This window comes from Phyllobates terribilis, unplaced genomic scaffold (assembly GCF_046119375.1).
Source record: "Phyllobates terribilis strain yellow unplaced genomic scaffold, ASM4611937v1 Scaffold_3__8_contigs__length_932513732, whole genome shotgun sequence".
Classification (NCBI taxonomy): Eukaryota; Metazoa; Chordata; class Amphibia; order Anura; family Dendrobatidae; genus Phyllobates; species Phyllobates terribilis.
In genome coordinates this window covers 578,722,665-578,742,938 of record NW_027362763.1, presented here as the reverse complement: position 1 = coordinate 578,742,938, position 20,274 = coordinate 578,722,665, and the positions used below count along the sequence as shown (strand labels likewise).

General features: G+C 43.4%; 1 protein-coding gene across 2 annotated transcripts in view; it reads left to right on the top strand.

Moving 5' to 3' along the window:
- Positions 1 to 1,844: 1,844 nt before the first annotated feature.
- Positions 1,845 to 20,274, top strand: part of LOC141257200 (adenylosuccinate synthetase isozyme 2) — a 107,420-nt gene continuing 88,990 nt past the window's right edge. The window contains exons 1-4 of one of the 2 annotated variants that reach the window (XM_073671446.1): positions 1,845 to 1,997; positions 2,080 to 2,267; positions 9,853 to 9,955; positions 19,813 to 19,881. In XM_073671446.1, the coding sequence (XP_073527547.1) occupies positions 1,910 to 1,997; positions 2,080 to 2,267; positions 9,853 to 9,955; positions 19,813 to 19,881 (448 nt within the window). In that variant the 5' untranslated portion in view covers positions 1,845 to 1,909. The remainder of the gene's footprint in view (positions 1,998 to 2,079; positions 2,268 to 9,852; positions 9,956 to 19,812; positions 19,882 to 20,274) is intronic. The other variant, XM_073671448.1, reaches the window with a different exon arrangement.

Here is a 20,274-nt window from a genome sequence, read left to right as displayed (position 1 = left end):
ATGGCCAGGGAACATGTTTGCCCAATGGCACCTTCCTAGGCTAAAGATAGCAGCTCTCAGCTGCTCCAGAAATTACATGAATGGAAATGCTAATGAAGATTGGGTTTATGGGATTAGCTGACACCTAGCCCTTTTTGTGTGGTGATGACAAGGTGTCAATCAGACCCTTTCATTACTACACCTAATTAAAGTAAAGAGTTAAATAAACACAAACACAGAGTAAACACGTTATTTGAAATACAACAGATACATTCTTTAGTAATTTAAATTAACCAATATACTCACCCCAGGTCTGATGGTAATCCAAGGGTTAAAGCAATGTCCCACGTTTCTTTTTTTAAATAACTTTATTTAGCTCCAAAAAGCATTCATTGATTTACAAAAACGCATTAAAAAATGCATCATAAAACGAGTCAAAACTAGCATTTTTTCTGCAGCGCTTTTCCTGCCAAGAGATGCAGAAACGCTGCAGAAATTTCAGCATTCAACTCCTGAACGTGCCCACATAGCCTAAAGGATGGAAATACTTGAAATTGCAGCCCCGATTATAGGACCCCTCTGTAAATATTTCTCCAAAAAGGCTCAAGTCCTCCATACTCTTGTCCTTTTTCTCAATAAATCCTTAAATTTAAAAATTGTGTCCTGAAGACACTTGCCACCACTTTCCAAAATATTACCACTGTTGTCTTTGAATACAGGAAGAGAAAGAAGTTGGAAGTTTCCATGTCAGTCTGGGCCACATGGAAAAGTGAAAGACTCCATCAGAAAGAACGTCAGCTGTAAGTCATTATATATAACTGTACCGTGATCTCTTACGTGTTCTACAGACTGGTATCTACCACTATATGGTCACCGTATGGCGGCAATATCAGTGTAGGTCTTTGTACAGAGTTTCTTTTAGTAACAGCGCCGTCATCTGCTGAGGTTCTCCTACATCCACTATTAGGCCACAGCCCCACTATCAGTATTTGGTCAGTATTCGGTCAGTATTTTTTCTCAGGAGTGGGAGCCAAAACCAGGAGTGGGTGATAAATACAGAATCGGTGACTTGTTTCTATTATACCTTTTCTCTGATTGTTCCTCATCTGGTTTTGGCTCCCACTCCTGAGAAAAAATACTGACCGAATACTGACCAAATACTGATAGTGGGGCCGTGGCCTTAGAGTGCACCACCATAGCTGTAATCAGAGTTACCTGGTTAGGTGCCCACTCTGGTGTTTCGACCCCCCCAGCTGAACCCCTAGTGTACCCCTGAATGCCTCTGGTACAGCCCATAATTCGGATACAAAGACATCAGCTGCTTTCAATGTAAATGTAAAATGATGAGAATTTCAATCAAAATAACCTGTAAGGGTATGTGCACACGATCCGTAATCGCTGCGGATTGGACGCAGCCCACTCGCACTGCATGCAACCCGCAGGGTCCAGATGTTACAGCATAGTGGACTATGCGTCTGCGGACCCTGTGGATCACACACGGACATGAGGGGCGGCTTTCCAGACCGCAGCATGTCAATTTGTCTTGTGGAGCCGCCAGTCTGAGAGATCTGATCAGTGCAATGTATAGGATGTGGTGAATCCACACGGCTCACTGAACACATTAAGATTCACCTGCGTGCAGCGCCATGGACGCAGCATAAAGCTTACTGCGGTCAAAGCGCTGACAGTACGGATGGTCTGCACATACCCTAAAGGTTTCTTCAGCCTCTAAAAAAAAAATCATCACAGGCACCTTACATATTTTTATGAACAGGGACAAAAAAGTGGCCTAATTTTACGGACTGTCCTGGAGTTTCGGGACGGCTGGCGACCTGTGAGGCGACCTGCTGCAGCCCTCAATGTCAGGTGTACCCTGCGGCGCTGACTGCTAGCTGCATCTCCTGCTGTCGCTTACTCTGAGGACCGGCAGATGGCGCTGTCTAAAGCCAAATCCCGCCTTAACAGGGAGGCGGGACACAAGGGGTTACTTTCGTCTCCTCTCGCTTCCTCGCTGGTGGGTAAGTTACGAAAAGCCGCAGGACAAATCCGCTTCACTTTGCAGTTTTTGTCGTTTGAGATTTCTCCTCTTATGATTTAAAGGTGTCATGTCTTCGGGCAGCGGAGCGACGCAAGCAGCCGTCATGTCTAACGGAGAAAGCACGGCTGTGCCCGCTCCGCCACTGCAGAACAAAGTGACGGTGGTGCTGGGAGCCCAGTGGGGCGATGAGGGGAAGGGCAAAGTGGTGGATTTGCTGGCCCAGGACGCAGACATCGTGTGCCGCTGTCAGGTGAGTTGTGGGCCCGGGCGGGGAATGGTGTGATGGCGCCGCTCTGCAGTCTCCCGCCTGACTGTGACCTGAGGGAGCGGCGTGCGGCTGACAGGCTGTGCACGTGGAGGCCCTGCTGCGCGCCACAGGCACGGGAGAGGCGCAACCGCGGAGCCTGCGGCGTGTGAATGCGCCTCTGCTCCGGCCTACTAACGCATGAGGCCGCGGGACGGCTCTGCAGCCGTGTCCTGCCCCAGCTCTGACTTCCTACTTTGTGCTGCACAAGGACGAATGACTGATTCATGCTGTCATGGCCGCAGGTCTCCTGTTAATTTCCGGGCTTGGTTTTGTGTGAGGATTATTTCCGACCTGAGGTCATTCCCAAAAAGTGAAATTAAGTGTGTGCCGTGCCCGGGTCCAGCTGGGGCTGCGAGGGTCCGTCCTGCCGTGCCCCGGGTCCAGCTGGGGCCGCGAGGGTCCGTCCTGCCGGGTCCAGCAGGGGCCGCGAGGGTCCGTCCTGCCGTGCCCCGGGTCCAGCAGGGGCCGCGAGGGTCCGTCCTGCCGCGCCCCGGGTCCAGCTGGGGCCGCGAGGGTCCATCCTGCCGCGCCCCGGGTCCAGCAGGGGCCGCGAGGGTCCGTCCTGCCGCGCCCCGGGTCCAGCAGGGGCTGCGAGGGTCCGTCCTGCCGCGCCCCGGGTCCAGCAGGGGCCGCGAGGGTCCGTCCTGCCGCGCCCCGGGTCCAGCAGGGGCCGCGAGGGTCCGTCCTGCCGCGCCCCGGGTCCAGCAGGGGCCGCGAGGGTCCGTCCTGCCGCGCCCCGGGTCCAGCAGGGGCCGCGAGGGTCCGTCCTGCCGCGCCCCGGGTCCAGCAGGGGCCGCGAGGGTCCGTCCTGCCGCGCCCCGGGTCCAGCAGGGGCCGCGAGGGTCCGTCCTGCCGTGCCCCGGGTCCAGCAGGGGCCGCGAGGGTTCAGTATGACAGTCTTAAGTAATGGAGGATAGCAGTGAAAGTCTTTGCCACCACCTGGTCAGCCCCTTGTTATATGCAGTAGCCCATTGTATGATAATATACTCTCCTGTACTGTTCCAGCGATGCCAGGGTGTGAGTGACATAATGCCACATGAGCTCTGCGGCCACTACTGGGCTGCGGCCTGTTGTTTCCTCGGACTATTGGAAGCTGTGAGTGGGTAGCAGCCCTCATGACCCTGTGCATTGTTGGAATAGTGCAAGAGGGGATTATTGTTTTTATCTTCATGTAAGAGGGGCTGACCAGATAGTGGACAACCCCTTTAATATCACCGCATTGGCAGTCACATTTTTCCAGCTTGAGCTGCTGATTGTTTTCAGGTTGCACCCGCAGAACCTCGCCGCCTTGTGCCAGTCTTGCATGCCCACAATGCGACTGCCCATTACTGCAGTACCACACCTGCACAGCTGAATTTGGGTCATAACTGAACCTGCGGAGCTAAACTTTTGTTCCAGTACGTTCTCGTCTTGCTTCCATAATATGAATTAAATCAGTGTCCATAGCGACTCTTTAGGCCTCATATGGTTGAATGGCCCTGTCCGAGGCCTGTTTATTGGGGATTCTGACAAATCCTGAGGCAAAGTTCAGCAGAATGTACAGTAGCGACCATAGATGCTGCTGTGCTGGCGGCGCCATATTGCTGCTGGCTAATTTTTTTTTCTTCCAGCAAAATGGCGCCGCTAGTGGTGCTTGCGCAGTAGCATCTGTCGGCAAATGAGATGTGCTACTGCGCATGCACGGGTGGCGGGGCCATTTTGCAGCATGTAAAGTTCTTGATTTGAATCACAGAATTACACATGCAGTATTTAAAATAAGAGGCAGGTCCCTGAAGGATCAGTGACCTGTCAAAAACGCAGAAAGTGAATATATATATAAGCAGAGCACCAGATAAAGCCCTCCCCACAGGCCGCCCCAGAGCATGAGCATATGATTATTTCCAAACTAAAAGTAAAATTACACAAGAACCACAGGACGGATTTCACCTACCAAGGTATCATATTAATCAGTGTAATGTCGCCCACCTGACAGTGTATGTGGTTTACTGAGTACAATCCTGCTGACAGGTACGCTTGAAGAAACAGTCAGCATCTAATGTCCATACAACTGCTGTACAGATTTTGCACGAAATGAACAAAGAATATGGCATTTCTTGGGGTATGTTCCCACGATCCGGAGCCGCCTGCAGCCCTGACGCTACAGAATAGCCGCGCGGCTTCTGCCGTCATTTGTAAATGAGCGGTGGCTATTGTTAACTTTTTTTTTTTTTTTCACATATGGACTTTCCTCATAGATGTTAATCTATAGGGAAAGTCCACTAGCAGACCCACAAGAGAAATTGACATGCTGCGGGTTTGAAAGATGTGCCGCATGTCATTTTCCGCGGGTGAGCCACAGACGCATAGTGTATATGGGATTTCTAGAAATCCCATCCACTATGCTGTAACATCTGGCCACTGCGGGTTTGACGCTGCATAGACACGCAGCGTCTCCTGATCATGTGCACATACCCTTATATGTAAATGAGCTGTTCGGGACTATTCGGTGGACATTGATCTGCATGAGAATCCGACTACAGAGCTTATTGTAAATGAAAGGAGGTGTTACTAGTGAGACATGTAGATCAGGAGATCAAACTGTCAGTCACTACATGCCTCACTAGTAACGCCCCCTTTCATTTACAATAAGCTCTGGAGGCAGATTCTCATGCAGATCAGTGTCGGGCCCATAGTTCTTAGCTCATTTCCATATAAGAAAAATTTGGCTTTCTCTGGAATAAAACATCTGATCACAGATATCAAGGTGTCATTTTATTCAGCTTCCTATGACCTACATTGTCATATAAATGGGGTTGATTCTACTTACAGATTCACCAATAAATACTGAAGCTTGTTTCGCAGAAGTTAAAAAAAAAAAAAAAAAAAATACACTGACACTGGAAAATTAGTATTTGATACACTGCCGATTTTGCAAATTTTCCCACCTACAAAGAATGGAGAGGGCTGTAATTTTTATCTTAGGTACACTTCAGCTGTGAGAGACAGAAAACTTAAAAAAAATAAAAATAAATAAATAATCCTGAAAATCACATGGTATGATTTTTACATAATTAATTTGCCTTTTATTGCATGAAATAAGTATTTGATACAATAGTAAAACAGGACTTAATATTTGGTACAGAAACCTTTTGTTTGCAATTAGAGGTCAGACGTTTCCTGTAATTCTTGACCAGGTTTGCACACACACTGAAGCTGGGATTTTTGGCCCACTCCTCCATACAGATCTTCTCCAAATCTTTCAGGTTTTGGGGCTGTCGCTGGGCAACATTGAGTTTTAGCTCCCTCCAAAGATTTTCTATTGGGTTCAGGTCTAGAGAATGGCTAGGCCACTCCAGAACCTTGAAATGCTTCTTATAGAGTCACTCCTTAGTTGCCCTGGCTGTGTGTTTCGGGTCATTGTCATGCTGGAAGACCCAGCCACGACCCATCTTCAATGCTCTTACTGAGGGAAGGAGGTTGTTGGCCAAAATATTGCGATACATGACCCCGTCCCTCTTCCTTTCAATACAGTGCAGTAGTCCTGTCCCCTTTGCAGAAAAGCACCCCCAAAGTATGATGTTTCCCCCACCATGCTTCACGATTGGGACGGTGCTCTTAATGTTGTACTCCTTTTTCCTCCAAACTCGGTGAGGGGAGTTGATACCAAAAAGTTCTATCTTGGTCTCATCTGACCACATGACCTTCTTCCATGCCTATTCTGGATCATCCCAGATGGTCATTGGCAAACTTCAAACGGACCTGGACATGTGCTGGCGTGAGCGGGGGGATCTTACGTGCCCTGCAGGATTTTAAGCATTGACTGCGTAGTATGTTACTAATTATCATGTTTGAGACTGGTCCCTGCTTTCTTCAGGTCATTGACCAGGTCCGTGGACAGAGTCCTCGTTCTGATTCTTACCGTGGAAAGCAAATTCTTGACCAAGTGGTAAGGGCTGTATGAGGTGGTGGAAAAAGTTGGTGAGGTGAACTACAAGGTTCATCAACCGGGACGACGTAAGCCGTACCAGATATACCACGTCAACCTCATCAAGCCGTGGCAAGACAGAGGCTGTGGAATCTCCATGCTTGATGGGCGAGTCAGAAGGTGACGTTGTAGGAGTCCCAATAGCAGAAACACTCACGAAGGCCCAAAAACAACAGTGTCAGGAGTTAGGCTATGTGCCCACGATGCAGAAATGCATCTCCCTGGCAGAAAAAAACGCATGCGGATTGTACATGTTTTTCCTGCCAGGGACAAGCGGATGTGAAGCGTTCTTCACATGCATTTCCACATGCGGGTTGTCAAGCGCTTTCCAAGCGATTTTAGCATCACTTGGAAAGTGCTCGACAACTTGGTCACGCTATATAAATCCATGCAAACGGCATGGATTTATATAGTGTGACCGTAAAGAATGTTAAAAAATCAAAAAATAAATATATACTTGCCTTCTGATGGCCCTCAAAGTCTTTATTCGATCTGTCCTGGCTTGCCGGCAGCTCGCGGTACACTGAAGGACCTGCCGACGTCAGCAGTCGCGTGACCCGTCACACGACTAAATGACGTCAGCACAGGTCCTTAAGTCCACCGCGATCTACCGGAAAGCGAAGACCAGCACACCGAGGGCCATAAGAAGGTAAATATATTTATTTTCTATTTTATTATATATATATTTTTTTTTACAGGTTCTATGGTACCCTGGTCCGGAGGAGAGTCTCCTCTCCTCCAGACCTGGGTACCATCCGCACATTGAAACGCATGGATTCCGCATGTACAGATGCAGTGATGCATAATCCAAGCCATTCAATGCAAGTCAATGGCGACGAAAACGTAGCGATTCTGCAAAATAATTGCTTCTTCCTGACCTGTACCACTACTTGAAGAAGTTGTCTTCCAGAAACTGGCAGTAGGTCTGGGAGTTGAGCTTCACTCCATCCTCAACCCGAAAAGGTCCCACAAGTTCATCTTTGATGATACCAGCTCATACCAGTACCCCACCTCCACCTTGCTGGCGTCTGAGTCGGAGTGGAGCTCTCTGCCCTTTACTGATCCAGTCTCTGGCCCATCAAGAGTCACTCTCATTTCATCAGTCTATAAAACCTTTGAAAAATCAGACTTAAGATATTTCTTGGCCCATTCTTGACGTTTTATCTTATGTTTCTTGTTCAAAGGTGGTCGTTTTTCAGCCTTCCTTACCTTGGCCATGTCCCTGAGTATCGCACACCTTGTGCTTTTTAATACTCCAGTAACGTTGCAGCTCTGAAATATGGCAAAACTGGTGGTGAATGGCATCTTGGCAGCTTCACGCTTGATTTTCCTCAATTCATGGGCAGTTATTTTGCGCCTTTTTTGACCAACATGCTTCTTGCGACCCTGTTGGCTATTTGCCATGAAACGCTTGATTGTTTGGTGATCACGCTTCAAAAGTTTGGAAATTTCAAGACTGCTGCATCCCTCTGCAAGACCTCTCACAATTTTGGACTTTTCAGAGCCCGTCAAATCTCTCTTCTGACCCATTTTGCCAAAGGAAAGGAAGTTGCCTAATAATTAGGCACACCTTATATAGGGTGCTGATGTCATTAGTCAACACCCCTCCTCATTACAGAGATGCACATCACCAGATTTACTTAATTGGTAGTTGGCTCTCAAGCCTATGCAGCTTGGAGTAGGACAACATGTATAAAAAGTATCATGTGAGCAAAATACTCATTTGCCTAATAATTCTGCACACAGTGTATATAAAATATATAAATAATCACACATCGTATTCAGTTTAATCATATGATGCTAACAAGCCAATGATAAATGAAAAATAAATAAACTTTGTTGCATAAACAATGAAAAAGCAAGAGCCATTAAGGTATTTGGTGATAATCCTGACCTTGTGAGACCAGCAGATAAAGGGTCTAAGGTGGTGGTCGTGAACTCAGGTTTATATGACATGGTTAATCAGAACATACACTTAAACTGTGGTGTCTATCAGGAACTTAATTGTTTCAACTTTTTCAATTTCAGGATAAAGTGAAACTTCTTTTGACATTTGCCTTGTTGTTGAAAAATTATCTTTTATCACTTTATATAAATGACTTCTTCCAGGCTCTGGGGAGCACGCTGGCTGGAAGGTAACTCTGCCTCCAGAGCTTGTTTACATGGAGGGGAGTTACCAGTGTGATGTGTAATAGTTTCTAGTGTTACCAGTGTGATGTGTAATAGTTTCTAGTGTTACCAGTGTGATGTGTAATAGTTTCTAGTGTTACCAGTGTGATGTGTAATAGTTTCTAGTGTTACCAGTGTGATGTGTAAGGCTGTGTGCCCACGTAGCATTTTTCAAGCGTTTTTGATGCGGAATTTCCGCAGCGTAAACGCTTGAAAAACGCTTGGTAACACGCACCCCATGGTCCCCAATGGGATTCCGCAAGTTCTATGCACATGCTGCGGATTTTTCCGCAGCGTTTATGCTGCGTTCAAAAATCCGCAGCATGTCATTTAATTTTGCGTTTCCGCAAGCAGAATTGCCTTTGTTCAATGCATAAAAAACGCAAGGCAATTCCGCATGTGGAAAACGCGTGATAAACGCGCGAAAAACGCGTGCGGAATTCCGCATGCGTTTTTCCGGGAGAGGACTTGCATTTATGCAGCAGAAATTTTCTGCTTCATAAATGCAACGTGGGCACATAGCCTAATAGTTTCTAGTGTTACCAGTGTGATGTGTAATAGTTTCTAGTGTTACCAGTGTGATGTGTAATAGTTTCTAGTGTTACCAGTGTGATGTGTAATAGTTTCTAGTGTTACCAGTGTGATGTGTAATAGTTTCTAGTGTTACCAGTGTGATGTGTAATAGTTTCTAGTGTTACCAGTGTGATGTGTAATAGTTTCTAGTGTTACCAGTGTGATGTGTAATAGTTTCTAGTGTTACCAGTGTGATGGCCGCTCTCTGCTCTCCTGATCTCACTGCAGAGCTGTGTGTGATTACACCTGACACATCTGCAGGTTCCTCTGTTTCCAGCTCACAGGCAAACAGGGTTGCAATATACAGCAGAGCTCAGAAAGAAGCAGAACATGTGTGTGTAAGAAGATAAATTTCATTTCTCCTGTTCTGTTAGTTACTTGTTCCACACTGGTAACTGCACCTTCATGTAAACCAGCTCTGGAGGCAGCATTATCTTTCAGCCAGCGTGCTCCCCAGAGCCTGGGAGAGGTCATTTATATAAAGTGATAAAAGATGATTTATCAACAACAAGGCAAATGTCAAATGCGGTGACAAGACTCCCTTTAGATCTTTGGTAGATATATATCTACAACCCCTGGTCTGTGTTTTGCCAGGTTATTAGGGATTGTTTCTTGATTGGATGAGATAAAATGGTCTCCTATTTTTTCCTGGTTAACTAGCGATTTGGTCGCTCATTTGCTTTAAAAAAAAAAAAAAAATCCAATAAGTGTTTTTACTAGTATATATTAAATGTTAGTTTTCTATAAAACATGCATATGAGATAGACCATTCCTTAACTCCTAAAATCATATATTAAATATTTGAGTTCTCTTTCCATATAGGGAGGAAACAATGCAGGCCACACAGTTGTGGTGGATTCTGTGGAGTATGACTTTCATCTTCTACCAAGTGGGATCATTAACCCAAAAGTTACTGCCTTCATAGGTAAGTCTGGGAGTCTTTTAAAAACAATCTTTTTTTCGGAGAGACTTTTTACCTCAGTGTTTTCCAAACTTTTTGCACTGGGGCTTCATTTGATTGGTCAAGATGATGTTTGAACCTCACCATCTGTAGTGGAGGCCATTACTAAGTTAACCATATCTTTCAGATGTGCCTCTCGAGTCTAATATAACATTAAAATAAGTACACTAAGTTATATTGCTAAACTAAACATTTCTGTAGCCATAATAGGTCTGTGCAGCATATAACCACTTCTGTGAAGACTACTTGGCCAGTTGTGCCTCACTAACAGCTTGGTCAGCCTCAAGGTTTGAGAAGCACTGTTTTCTGTTTAACAAGTTTTACCTATTTAAGAATGTATCCACGAACCATTGGATAGGGGATAACTTTCCCAACACTAGAAGTCAGACTGCTGTGGCAATTTCCAGTCTCAAGAAACAGGGCTCTGAAGAAACCCATGTTCCTATGAACCCAAGAAACCCATGTTCCATTCTTTACAAATGCAATGCTCAGCTTATCGCCAGCTGCCCCTTTTAACACCTTCATCCCGGAGTCTGTTTTCACCTTCTAGACCAGGCCAAGCTTTACAATTCTGACCAGTGTCACTTTATGCAGTAATAACTCTAGAATGCTTCAATGTATTCCAGTTATTCTCTGATTATTTTTTCCTGACCCATTGTGCTTTGTTAGTCGTACATTTAGGTCGACCTTTTTTACGTTTATTTGTAAAATTATCAAAATGCTGTAGAAGTTATCTATGTAGAAGTGATAACCTTTATCCAGCAGTGGGTGCACCAAATCCACACAATTTTCCCACTCACTCCCAGGACAGGGGAGCATTCAGGGGGTTGAATCCGTGTCCTTCCCTTTCATAAACCCTAAGTCTGTGCGTGTACCCTGAGGTGCTCTCGCACAGCTTGTACATTTTTACTTTTTTTCTTCCGTACCTGGCCCTCTTACTTGGCAGGTATTGCTGGAATCTAGGCCTCCCCTTGAAGTTTGTTAGAGACTCATCTACGCAGATGTCCCTTTGGGGCATGTACTCCTCAGCAAATTTGTTACTTAATTGATCAATGACCGGCCTAACTTTGAAAAGTCTTTTAAAGTTAGGGTCTTCTCGGGGTGAACACTGCATTATCGTTGTAATGCAAAAACTTGAATGGCCTCAAAGCGTGTCTGGGGCATATCCATGCGGAAAACTGGTGTTCTAAAATATCCACACTCCAATATTGCCGAAGTTCTGGCTTATTCACTTTCCCCATGTGAAGGACCAGGTGACAGGGGTCCAATTTGCATATGACGAAGGGGGGTTTTGGGAACAAAATTATTGGTGGTACTAACATTTGTCTGGACCGCCTTTAAGATTTACAAAATCCTCAGAGAAAAAGACTTTGAAAAGTATCAAATTGGATTCCTGATCAGGCCACAAAATCAGGAATCTGTGGCTCATAATCTTCAGGTTCACATGATCGACCACAGTTTCTTGGGATCAGTGGGTGACCCAACGATTAAACACCCAACCTCCCCAGTGATCATGAAGGTGTGTGTGTGTGGTTTCTTTTTTTTTATTCCTTTTTCAGGCTAATTCTGGTTGGTAACCACCTGAAAAAAAGCTCCATAGATGGTATAAAAAAAAAAAAAAAAAAAAAGGCATCTGCACAGTAATGGCAAAATTACTTTCTGAGCATACAATCAATCTCCTTCAACTTCTTATAATAGTTTCAGGCTTTAAGAGCGGTGACGCGGCTAAAAGAAGTGAAGAGTCTATTCTTCTGGCAGCTTCCTTTTAATATATAGATAACAAAAAAGGATGCCACCAGAGAAGACTCTTCAGGAAACACGCCACTGGTGTTTTCTTGAAGCATCGTCTTATAGCAAAATTTCAGTGGGTATGCAGGGATCTATAAGGTCTCCTTCACATGGCCATGTATCCAGTACACGTGGCATCTGTTATTTTCACGGCTATCACACGTACCCCTTATAATCTATAGACTTGTATTTGCCCTTGTCATCTGTGCTGCTTGAAAAATATGGACCTGACTGTGTATTTTGCATGGACTCACGGTCCATGTAAAAACATGGACATACAGTACAGACCAAAAGTTTGGACACACCTTCTCATTTAAAGATTTTTCTGTATTTTCATGACTTTGAAAATTGTACATTCACACTGAAGGCATCAAAACTATGAATTAACACATGTGGAATTATATACTTAACAAAAAAGTGTGAAACAACTGAAAATATGTCTTATATTCTAGGTTCTTCAAAGTAGCCACCTTTTGCTTTGATGACTGCTTTGCACACTCTTGGCATTCTCTTGACGAGCTTCAAGAGGTAGTCACCGGAAATGGTCTTCCAACAATCTTGAAGGAGTTCCCAGAGATGCTTAGCACTTGTTGGCCCTTTTGCCTTCACTCTGCGGTCCAGCTCACCCCAAACCATCTCGATTGGGTTCAGGTCTGGTGACTGTGGAGGCCAGGTCATCTGGCATAGCACCCCGTCACTCTCTTACTTGGTCAAAAAGCCCTTACACAGCCTGGAGGTGTGTTTGGGGTCATTGTCCTGTTGAAAAATAAATGATGGTCCAACTAAACGCAAACTGGATGGAATAGCATGCCGCTGTAAGATGCTGTGGTAGCCATGCTGGTTCAGTATGCCTTCAATTTTGAATAAATCTCCAACAGTGTCACCAGCAAAGCACCCCCACACCATCACACCTCTCCTCTATGCTTCGCGGTGGGAACCAGGCTTATAGAGTCCATCGATTCACCTTTTCTGCGTCGCACAAAGACACGGTGGTTGCAACCAGAGATCTCAAATTTGGACTCATCAGACCAAAGCATAGATTTCCACTGGTCTAATGTCCATTCCTTGTGTTCTTTAGCCCAAACAAGTCTCTTCTGCTTGTTGCCTGTCCTTAGCAGTGGTTTCCTAGCAGCTATTTTACCATGAAGGCCTGCTGCACAAAGTCTCCTCTTAACAGTTGTTGAAGAGATGTGTCTGCTGCTAGAACTCTGTGTGGCATTGACCTGGTCTCTAATCTGAGCTGCTGTTAACCTGCGATTTCTGAGGCTGGTGACTCGGATAAACTTATCCTCAGAAGCAGAGGTGACTCTTGGTCTTCCTTTCCTGGGGCGGTCCTCATGTGAGCCAGTTTCTTTGTAGCGCTTGATGGTTTTTGCAACTGCACTTGGGGACACATTCAAAGTTTTCCCAATTTTTCGGACTGACTGACCTTCATTTCTTAAAGTAATGATGGCCACTCGTTTTTCTTTACTTAGCTGCTTTTTTTCTTGCCATAATACAAATTCTAACAGTCTATTCAGTAGGACTATCAGCTGTGTATCCACCAGACTTCTGCACAACACAACTGATGGTCCCAACCCCATTTATAAGGCAAGAAATCCCACTTATTAAACCTGACAGGGCACACCTGTGAAGTGAAAACCATTTCCGGTGACTACCACTTGAAGCTCATCAAGAGAATGCCAAGAGTGTGCAAAGCAGTCATCAAAGCAAAAGGTGGCTACTTTGAAGAACCTACAATATAAGACATATTTTCAGTTGTTTCACACTTTTTTGTTAAGTATATAATTCCACATGTGTTAGTTCATAGTTTTGATGCCTTCAGTGTGAAATGTACAATTTTCATAGTCATGAAAATACAGAAAAATCTTTAAATGAGAAGGTGTCAAAACTTTTGGTCTGTACTGTATGCATAGCTGCATAAGTATTAATGGGTATGTTTGGCATCCGTGAAAAAACCAAACAAAACCTGATACCACATGTACTGGAAACACGGAAGGGTGAAGGAGGCCTTAGGCCTGGGTAATATGCAGCCCGTTAGCCACATCCAGCCCTCTGGCTGTTCCTATCCTACCTGCTGACAGGCAAAGCCTGAGGGCGGGAAAGGGGCTGATCTGCTACTGATTTTTCTACCTCCCAACAGTGAAGGGCCCCCTCACCTCCAATCCATTAATCCTTATCTCCCCTGCACAAGATGTACAATAACCTACAAGCTCGGCGCAAAGGGGGAGGCAAGCGTTACAATAGAATATCCCATCTGAAAGTTTTCATCCATTATAAGTTTATGCTTAAAACCTACAACTCAGCCCTTCACAAAGTAACGCTTTTGTTAAAAAAAAGTAAAATATTCGTTTTTTTATTTTCTTCCACATTCCATTAATTCTTGTGAAGCACCTGAAGAGTTTAAAGTATTGACTGTGGTTTTGAGAAGTTTTTTTGGGGGCCATTTTTTCCTTTTACCCTTGTGAAAATAATTTAAAAAATTAGGGTGAAAAAGATTTTTTGTGGAAAATCTCCTGCAACGTTTGATGCACTCACGTCTAATCCCCTCTCTCTGATTACTCTCTTCTTGACCCTTTACAATCTGGTTTCCGATCTTTACAGCCTACTGAAACTGCCCTTGATCAACTAACAGCTAAATCTAATGGTCGCAACTCCTTGCCGATTCTCCTGGATCTCTCTGAAGCATTCAACGCTGTGGATCACCAGCTCCTCCTCACTATGCTCCGTGCTATCGTCCTCAAGAACACGGTTCTCCTACCTCTGACTGCTCCTTCACTGTATGGTGGTTTTTGCTTGGCTCATTTTCCTCTTCTCTTCTCACTAGTGGGGTTCCGACCTAGGGCCTCTCCTTTTCTCCTTATACACTGCCCCTATTGGACAAACCATCAGTAGTTTCGGATTTCAGTAGCATCTCTATGCAGATGACACCCAATTATATAGTCTGCTGATGTCATCCCTGCATTACTAGAAAATACCAGTGATTGTCTTTCTGCTGTCTCTAACATGATGCCCTCCCTGTATCTACTTTATAATTTTCTGTTAAGCACCTGGGGTTCAAAGTGCTCACCACACAGTTAGATAAATTCCTTTGGGGGTAGTCTAGTTTCCAAAATAGGGTCAGTTGTGAGAGATTTCCACTGTTTAGGCACATCAGGGGCTTTCCGACATGGTGCACGTAAACCATTCCATTGAAGTCTGCACTCCAAAACCTCATTGCTTCCCTTCCGAGCCCTAACGTGCGCCCAAACAGTAGTTTTCCCCCACATATGGGGTATCGGTGTACTCGGGAGAAATTGCACAAAAAAAAATTGGGTCCATTTTCTCCTTTTACTCATGTGAAAATAAAAAATTTGGGGCTAAAAACATTTTTTGTGGAGAAATTTTTATTTTTTTTTTACAGCTCAACAGCACCTGTGGGTTCACGGTGCTCACCAAACATCTAGACAAATTCTTTAAGGGATCTAGTTTCCAAAATAGGGTCACTTGTGGTGGGTTTCCACTGTAAAGGCATGTCCGGGGCTCTCCAAACGCGACATGGTGTCCACTCTTGATTCCAGTCAATTTTGCGTTCAAAAAGTCAAATGGCGCTCCTTCCCTTCCGAACCCTGCCGTGCGCCCAAACAGTAGATTTCCCCCACATATGGGGTATTGGCATATTCCGGAGAAATCGCACAACAAATTTTGGGGTCCATTCCCTCCTGTTACCATTGTGAAGGTAAAACAATTTGTGGCCAAAGTAAAACTTTTATGAAAGAAAAAAAAAAAAAAGTTATTTTTCTTTCACATTTTATTAATTCTTGTGACGCACCTGGAGAGTTAATAATAAACGTATTGAATGTGGTTTTGAGGACTTTGAGCGGTGCTGTTTTTAGAATGGTGTCACTTTTGGGTATTTTCTGTCATATAGGCCCCTCAGAGTCCCTTTAAAAAAAAAAAAAAAATTGTTTTGTAAATTTTGTTGGAAAGATGAAATTGCTGATCAACTTTTAACACGAATAATTAAAAATTCTTTAAAAAATCGTGCTGTCCATTTTTTTCATATATTCCTTGTGAAAATGAAAAAATTGAGGCTGAAGTAACATTTTAACCCCTTTATGACATAGCAATTTTCAATTTTAGCACTTTCGTTTTTTCCTCCCTCCTTCTTCCAAGATCCATACTGTTAGAGACAGAAGGGAGGTATATACAACCCCTGGCAAAAAATTATGGAATCACCGGGCTCGGAGGATTTCATTCAGTTGTTTAATGTTGTTGAAAAAAAGCAGATCACAGACATGGCACAAAACTAAAGTCATTTCAAATGGCAACTTTAGGGCTTTAAGAACCACTAAAAGAAATCAAGATTGAAAATGTGGTACTCAGTAAGGGTATTTTTTTTTCAGACCAAGCAGAGGGAAAAAATTATGGAATCCACTCAATTCTGAGGAAAAAATTATGGAATCATGAAAAACAAACACAAAAGAACACTCCAATACATCACTAGTATTTTGTAGCACCACCTCTGGCTTTAATAACAGCTTGCAGTCTGAGGCATGGACTTAATGAGTGACAAACAGTACTCTTCATCAATTTGGCTCCAACTTTCTCTGATTGCTGTTGCCAGATCAGCTTTGCAGGTTGGAGCCTTGTCATGGACCATTTTCTTCAACTTCCACCAGAGATTTTCAATTGGATTAAGATCTGGACTATTTGCAGGCCATGACATTGACCTTATGTGTCTTCTTTCAAGGAATGTTTTCACAGTTTTTGCTCTATGGCGGGATGCATCATCATCTTGAAAAATGATGTCATCATCCCCAAACATCCTTTCAATTGATGGGATAAGAAAACTGTCCAAAATATCAATGTAAACTTGGGCATTTATTGAAGATGTAATGACAGCCATCTCCCCAGTGCCTTTACCTGACATGCAGCCCCATACCATCAATGACTGTGGAAATTTGCATGTTCTCTTCATGCGGTCATCTTTAAAAAATCTCATTGGAACAGCACCAAACAAAAGTTCCAGCATCATCACCTTGCCCAATGCAGATTTGCGATTCATCACTGAATATGACTTTCATCCACAGTCCACAATTGCTTTTACTTAGCCCATTGTGACCTTGTTTTTTTTCTGTTTAGGTGTTAATGATGGCTTATGTTTAGCTTTTCTGTATGTAAATCCCATTTCCTTTAGGCGGTTTCTTACAGCTCGGTCACAGACATTGACTCCAGTTTCCTCCCGTTCGTTCCTCATTTGTTTTGTTGTGCATTTCCTGTTTTGGAGACATATTGCTTTAAGTTTCCAATCTTGACGCTTTGATGTCTTCCTTGGCCTTTAACAACCTTCCCAAGTTGTTTATATTTGGTCCAGATTTTAAACAGTTGACTGAACAACAAACAACTTTTGCAACATTGCGTGATGATTTACCTTCTTTTAAGAGTTTGATAATCCTCTCCTTTGCTTCAATTGACATCTCTCATGTTGCAGCAATGATTCATGTCAGTCCACTTGGTGCAACAGCTCTCCAAGGTGTGATCACTCCTTTTTAGATGCAGACTAATGAGCAGATCTAATTTGATGCAGGTGTTAGTTTTGGAAATGAAAATTTACAGGGTGATTCCATTTTTTTCCTCAGAATTGAGTGATTCCATAATTTTTTTTCCCTCTGCTTGGTCTGAAAAGAATTACCCTTACTGAGTACCACATTTTTTAATCTTGATTTCTTTTAGTGTTTCTTAAAGCCCTAAAGTTGCCATTTGAAATGACTTTAGTTTTGTGCCATGTCTGTGATCTGCTTTTTTTCAACAACATTAAACAACTGAATGAAATCCTCCGAGCCCGGTGATTCCAGAATTTTTGCCAGGGGTTGTATTGTAGCCGTTGTCTGCTGCATGTGACAGGAGCCCAGCTTCTCAGACCCCTCCACTTGTGAGGACCCCTTACCAGGATGTGAATAACACATCCTGCTGTGGGTTAAAAGGTAACACTTTTGGAAGTTTTTCAAATAAATAGGCCACCTGTCTCTTCAAACCTGGATAGAAACTGCTTAAAAAAACATGAATGTGATGTTTTTTGTTTAGTTTTCTATTCCAAATTTTTGGTAGGCAGAGATCGAAAACTATGCATTCCAAAGTGGTACCAATAAAAACTCCAGGTCATCGCACAAAAACAAGCACTCAGCAAAGACATGGAAAATTATAGCTTTCAAAATATGGTGATCCAAAAACTTATTTTTTTTTTTTTGTGTAGCAAAACCTAAAAACCTCTGAAAAATTTGATTCGGAGAAACAACCGGTGGAACATGCTCTGAGAAAGATAGTCACTTTGGTCTGGCCTGTGATCCGGCTGTGTCTTTTTAGGAGCGCATAAAAGCTCGATTGACCAGTTTGGTGCATCACTGAAAAGATGGACATCGCCAAACAGTGGCCATACAGAGTCCAGAGTAACTCTGCTGCCTCATTATAGTAAACTGATGCTTTGCGAGCTTCATCTAAGTCCATGTATTTCAGAGACTCAGATGGAAACCCCGATGTAAGTGCTCAATGTAGAGCGCAGGATAAATGTGAACCGAGCCTTAAAAATAATCCAAAATGTTATGTACCTTTTGTAAACTGGTACGAACAAAGCTTCAAATCAAGCCACAAAAATAAAGTCCTGATTCAGGTCTGTTACCTGCTAACGGAAATAATACAGGGTGTCCATGTCACTGGAAAAGCGACATGGCGCCCCCCCCCCCCCCCCCCCAAAAAAAAAAAAAAAAAAAGAAGTCAAGCAAATTTTGTGCTGCCAAATCCAAATACTGCCGTATAGTGTGCCTAAACTGCAGTTTGCAAGGCATCCACGTGTTTGACTTTACTGTAGTGATGAGAGCCCACATAATTTATGGGTCCATGTCTCCAGAAGCACGAATTGAGCACAATGTACTGGGCACTACAGTGGCAGATTTGCAATTTTCACTCTTCAACATGCAATGTGTGCTTCTTTCTGGGTAACACCTCTGGAGTAACAATTGTCACTACACCTGTAGATTAGTTCCCAGAGAGGTGTAATTTCCTAAATGGAGTCACTCGATGTTTCTGCTGTTCGGGCACTTGGGGACTTTGCAAGTGGAGTCTCTAAACTATTCTGGGAAAATCTGCTCTTGAAAAGCCAAATTGTTCTCCTCTCTCAAGCCCCGCAGTATCTCCAAACAGTAATGTACAGCTACATAAGGAGTATTAACAGGTTCAGGAGAAATTGGGTAAAAATGTCCCCATAATTAGTTACACAATTTTCATTTGTGAAAATGTAGTGCTAAAACATTTTAGTGGTAAAAATGTAATTTTGCCACACAGCTCAGTGGTATAAAATTCTGTGAAACAACTGCGGTGTTAACATGCTCACTGCACCGCTAGGTGGGGGGATCTGCTGTTCTGACACCTCAGGGGCTCTGTCAATGTGCAAAGGAAATTATGAAACAAATTATAGGGTACGTTTTCTCCCTATTTTTAGCTTTTTAAAAATTAAAAACCACTAAATCAGCATTTTAGTAGAAAAAATAATTTTCATTATGACTGTTCACTGTTATACAATTCCATGTATCATCTGTGGGTTTAAAATGCTCATTACACTTTACATGAATTTGTCCAGAGGTATACTTGCCAAAATGGGGTCCCTTGTGGGGGGTTTTTGTTTTGGCATCTCGGAGGCTCTCTAATGTGACATGATATCTGTAATCTATTCTACCAAAAATTGTGCTCTAAAAAGTCAAATGATGCTCCTCCCCTTCCGAACGTTGCAGTGTGCCCAAACCGTTGATTTCAACCACTTAAGGGGGGTATCCTCTTACTTAGGAGAAACTGCATTACTAATTGAGTCTAGTTTCTGCAGCTATTCTTGCTAAAATGCAAAATGCGTTGGTTATCTGGACACTTTTTTTTTTTTTTCTTCACATCAGTCAGATAAGGCAGAGAAATGAAACGTCTTGTGACGGTGATTGGTACTGGCTGGAGTGGATGGGTGGTGCTGTGCCATGATAACTGTATGTATTTATTTTTTTCATTTTTAGGGAATGGAGTTGTAATTCATCTTCCTGGTTTATTTGAAGAAGCCGAAAAAAATCTGAAGAAAGGACAAGGTAAATAAGCATATATATTTTTCTTTTAAATGATAAAGACTTTTGTTTTAAATATGTATCCTACAACAGTTTTATCTAGTATTTGTTCTGCATTTGATTTACATGAGTTGAATTATTTCAGGGTGTATATAATAATGTACTTACTTGCACAGCATAATTATTGTATCCTAGCATGCACGTTTTGGTAAGAAATCCACCTTCATCACACAGGCTCCATTGTAAGTTGGTCAGAGTTGGATACTACAATACAGAAGTGGACAGAGCCTAAACTGGACACTTTTTTTCTTTTTCCTGTTATACACCAATATTCTTTTCTCATTAGCTGCAATGAAGGATACAGCTCTTTGGTCAACACCGTGGCACACTAGGTAGGAAGAAGTGTTGTCACCACCT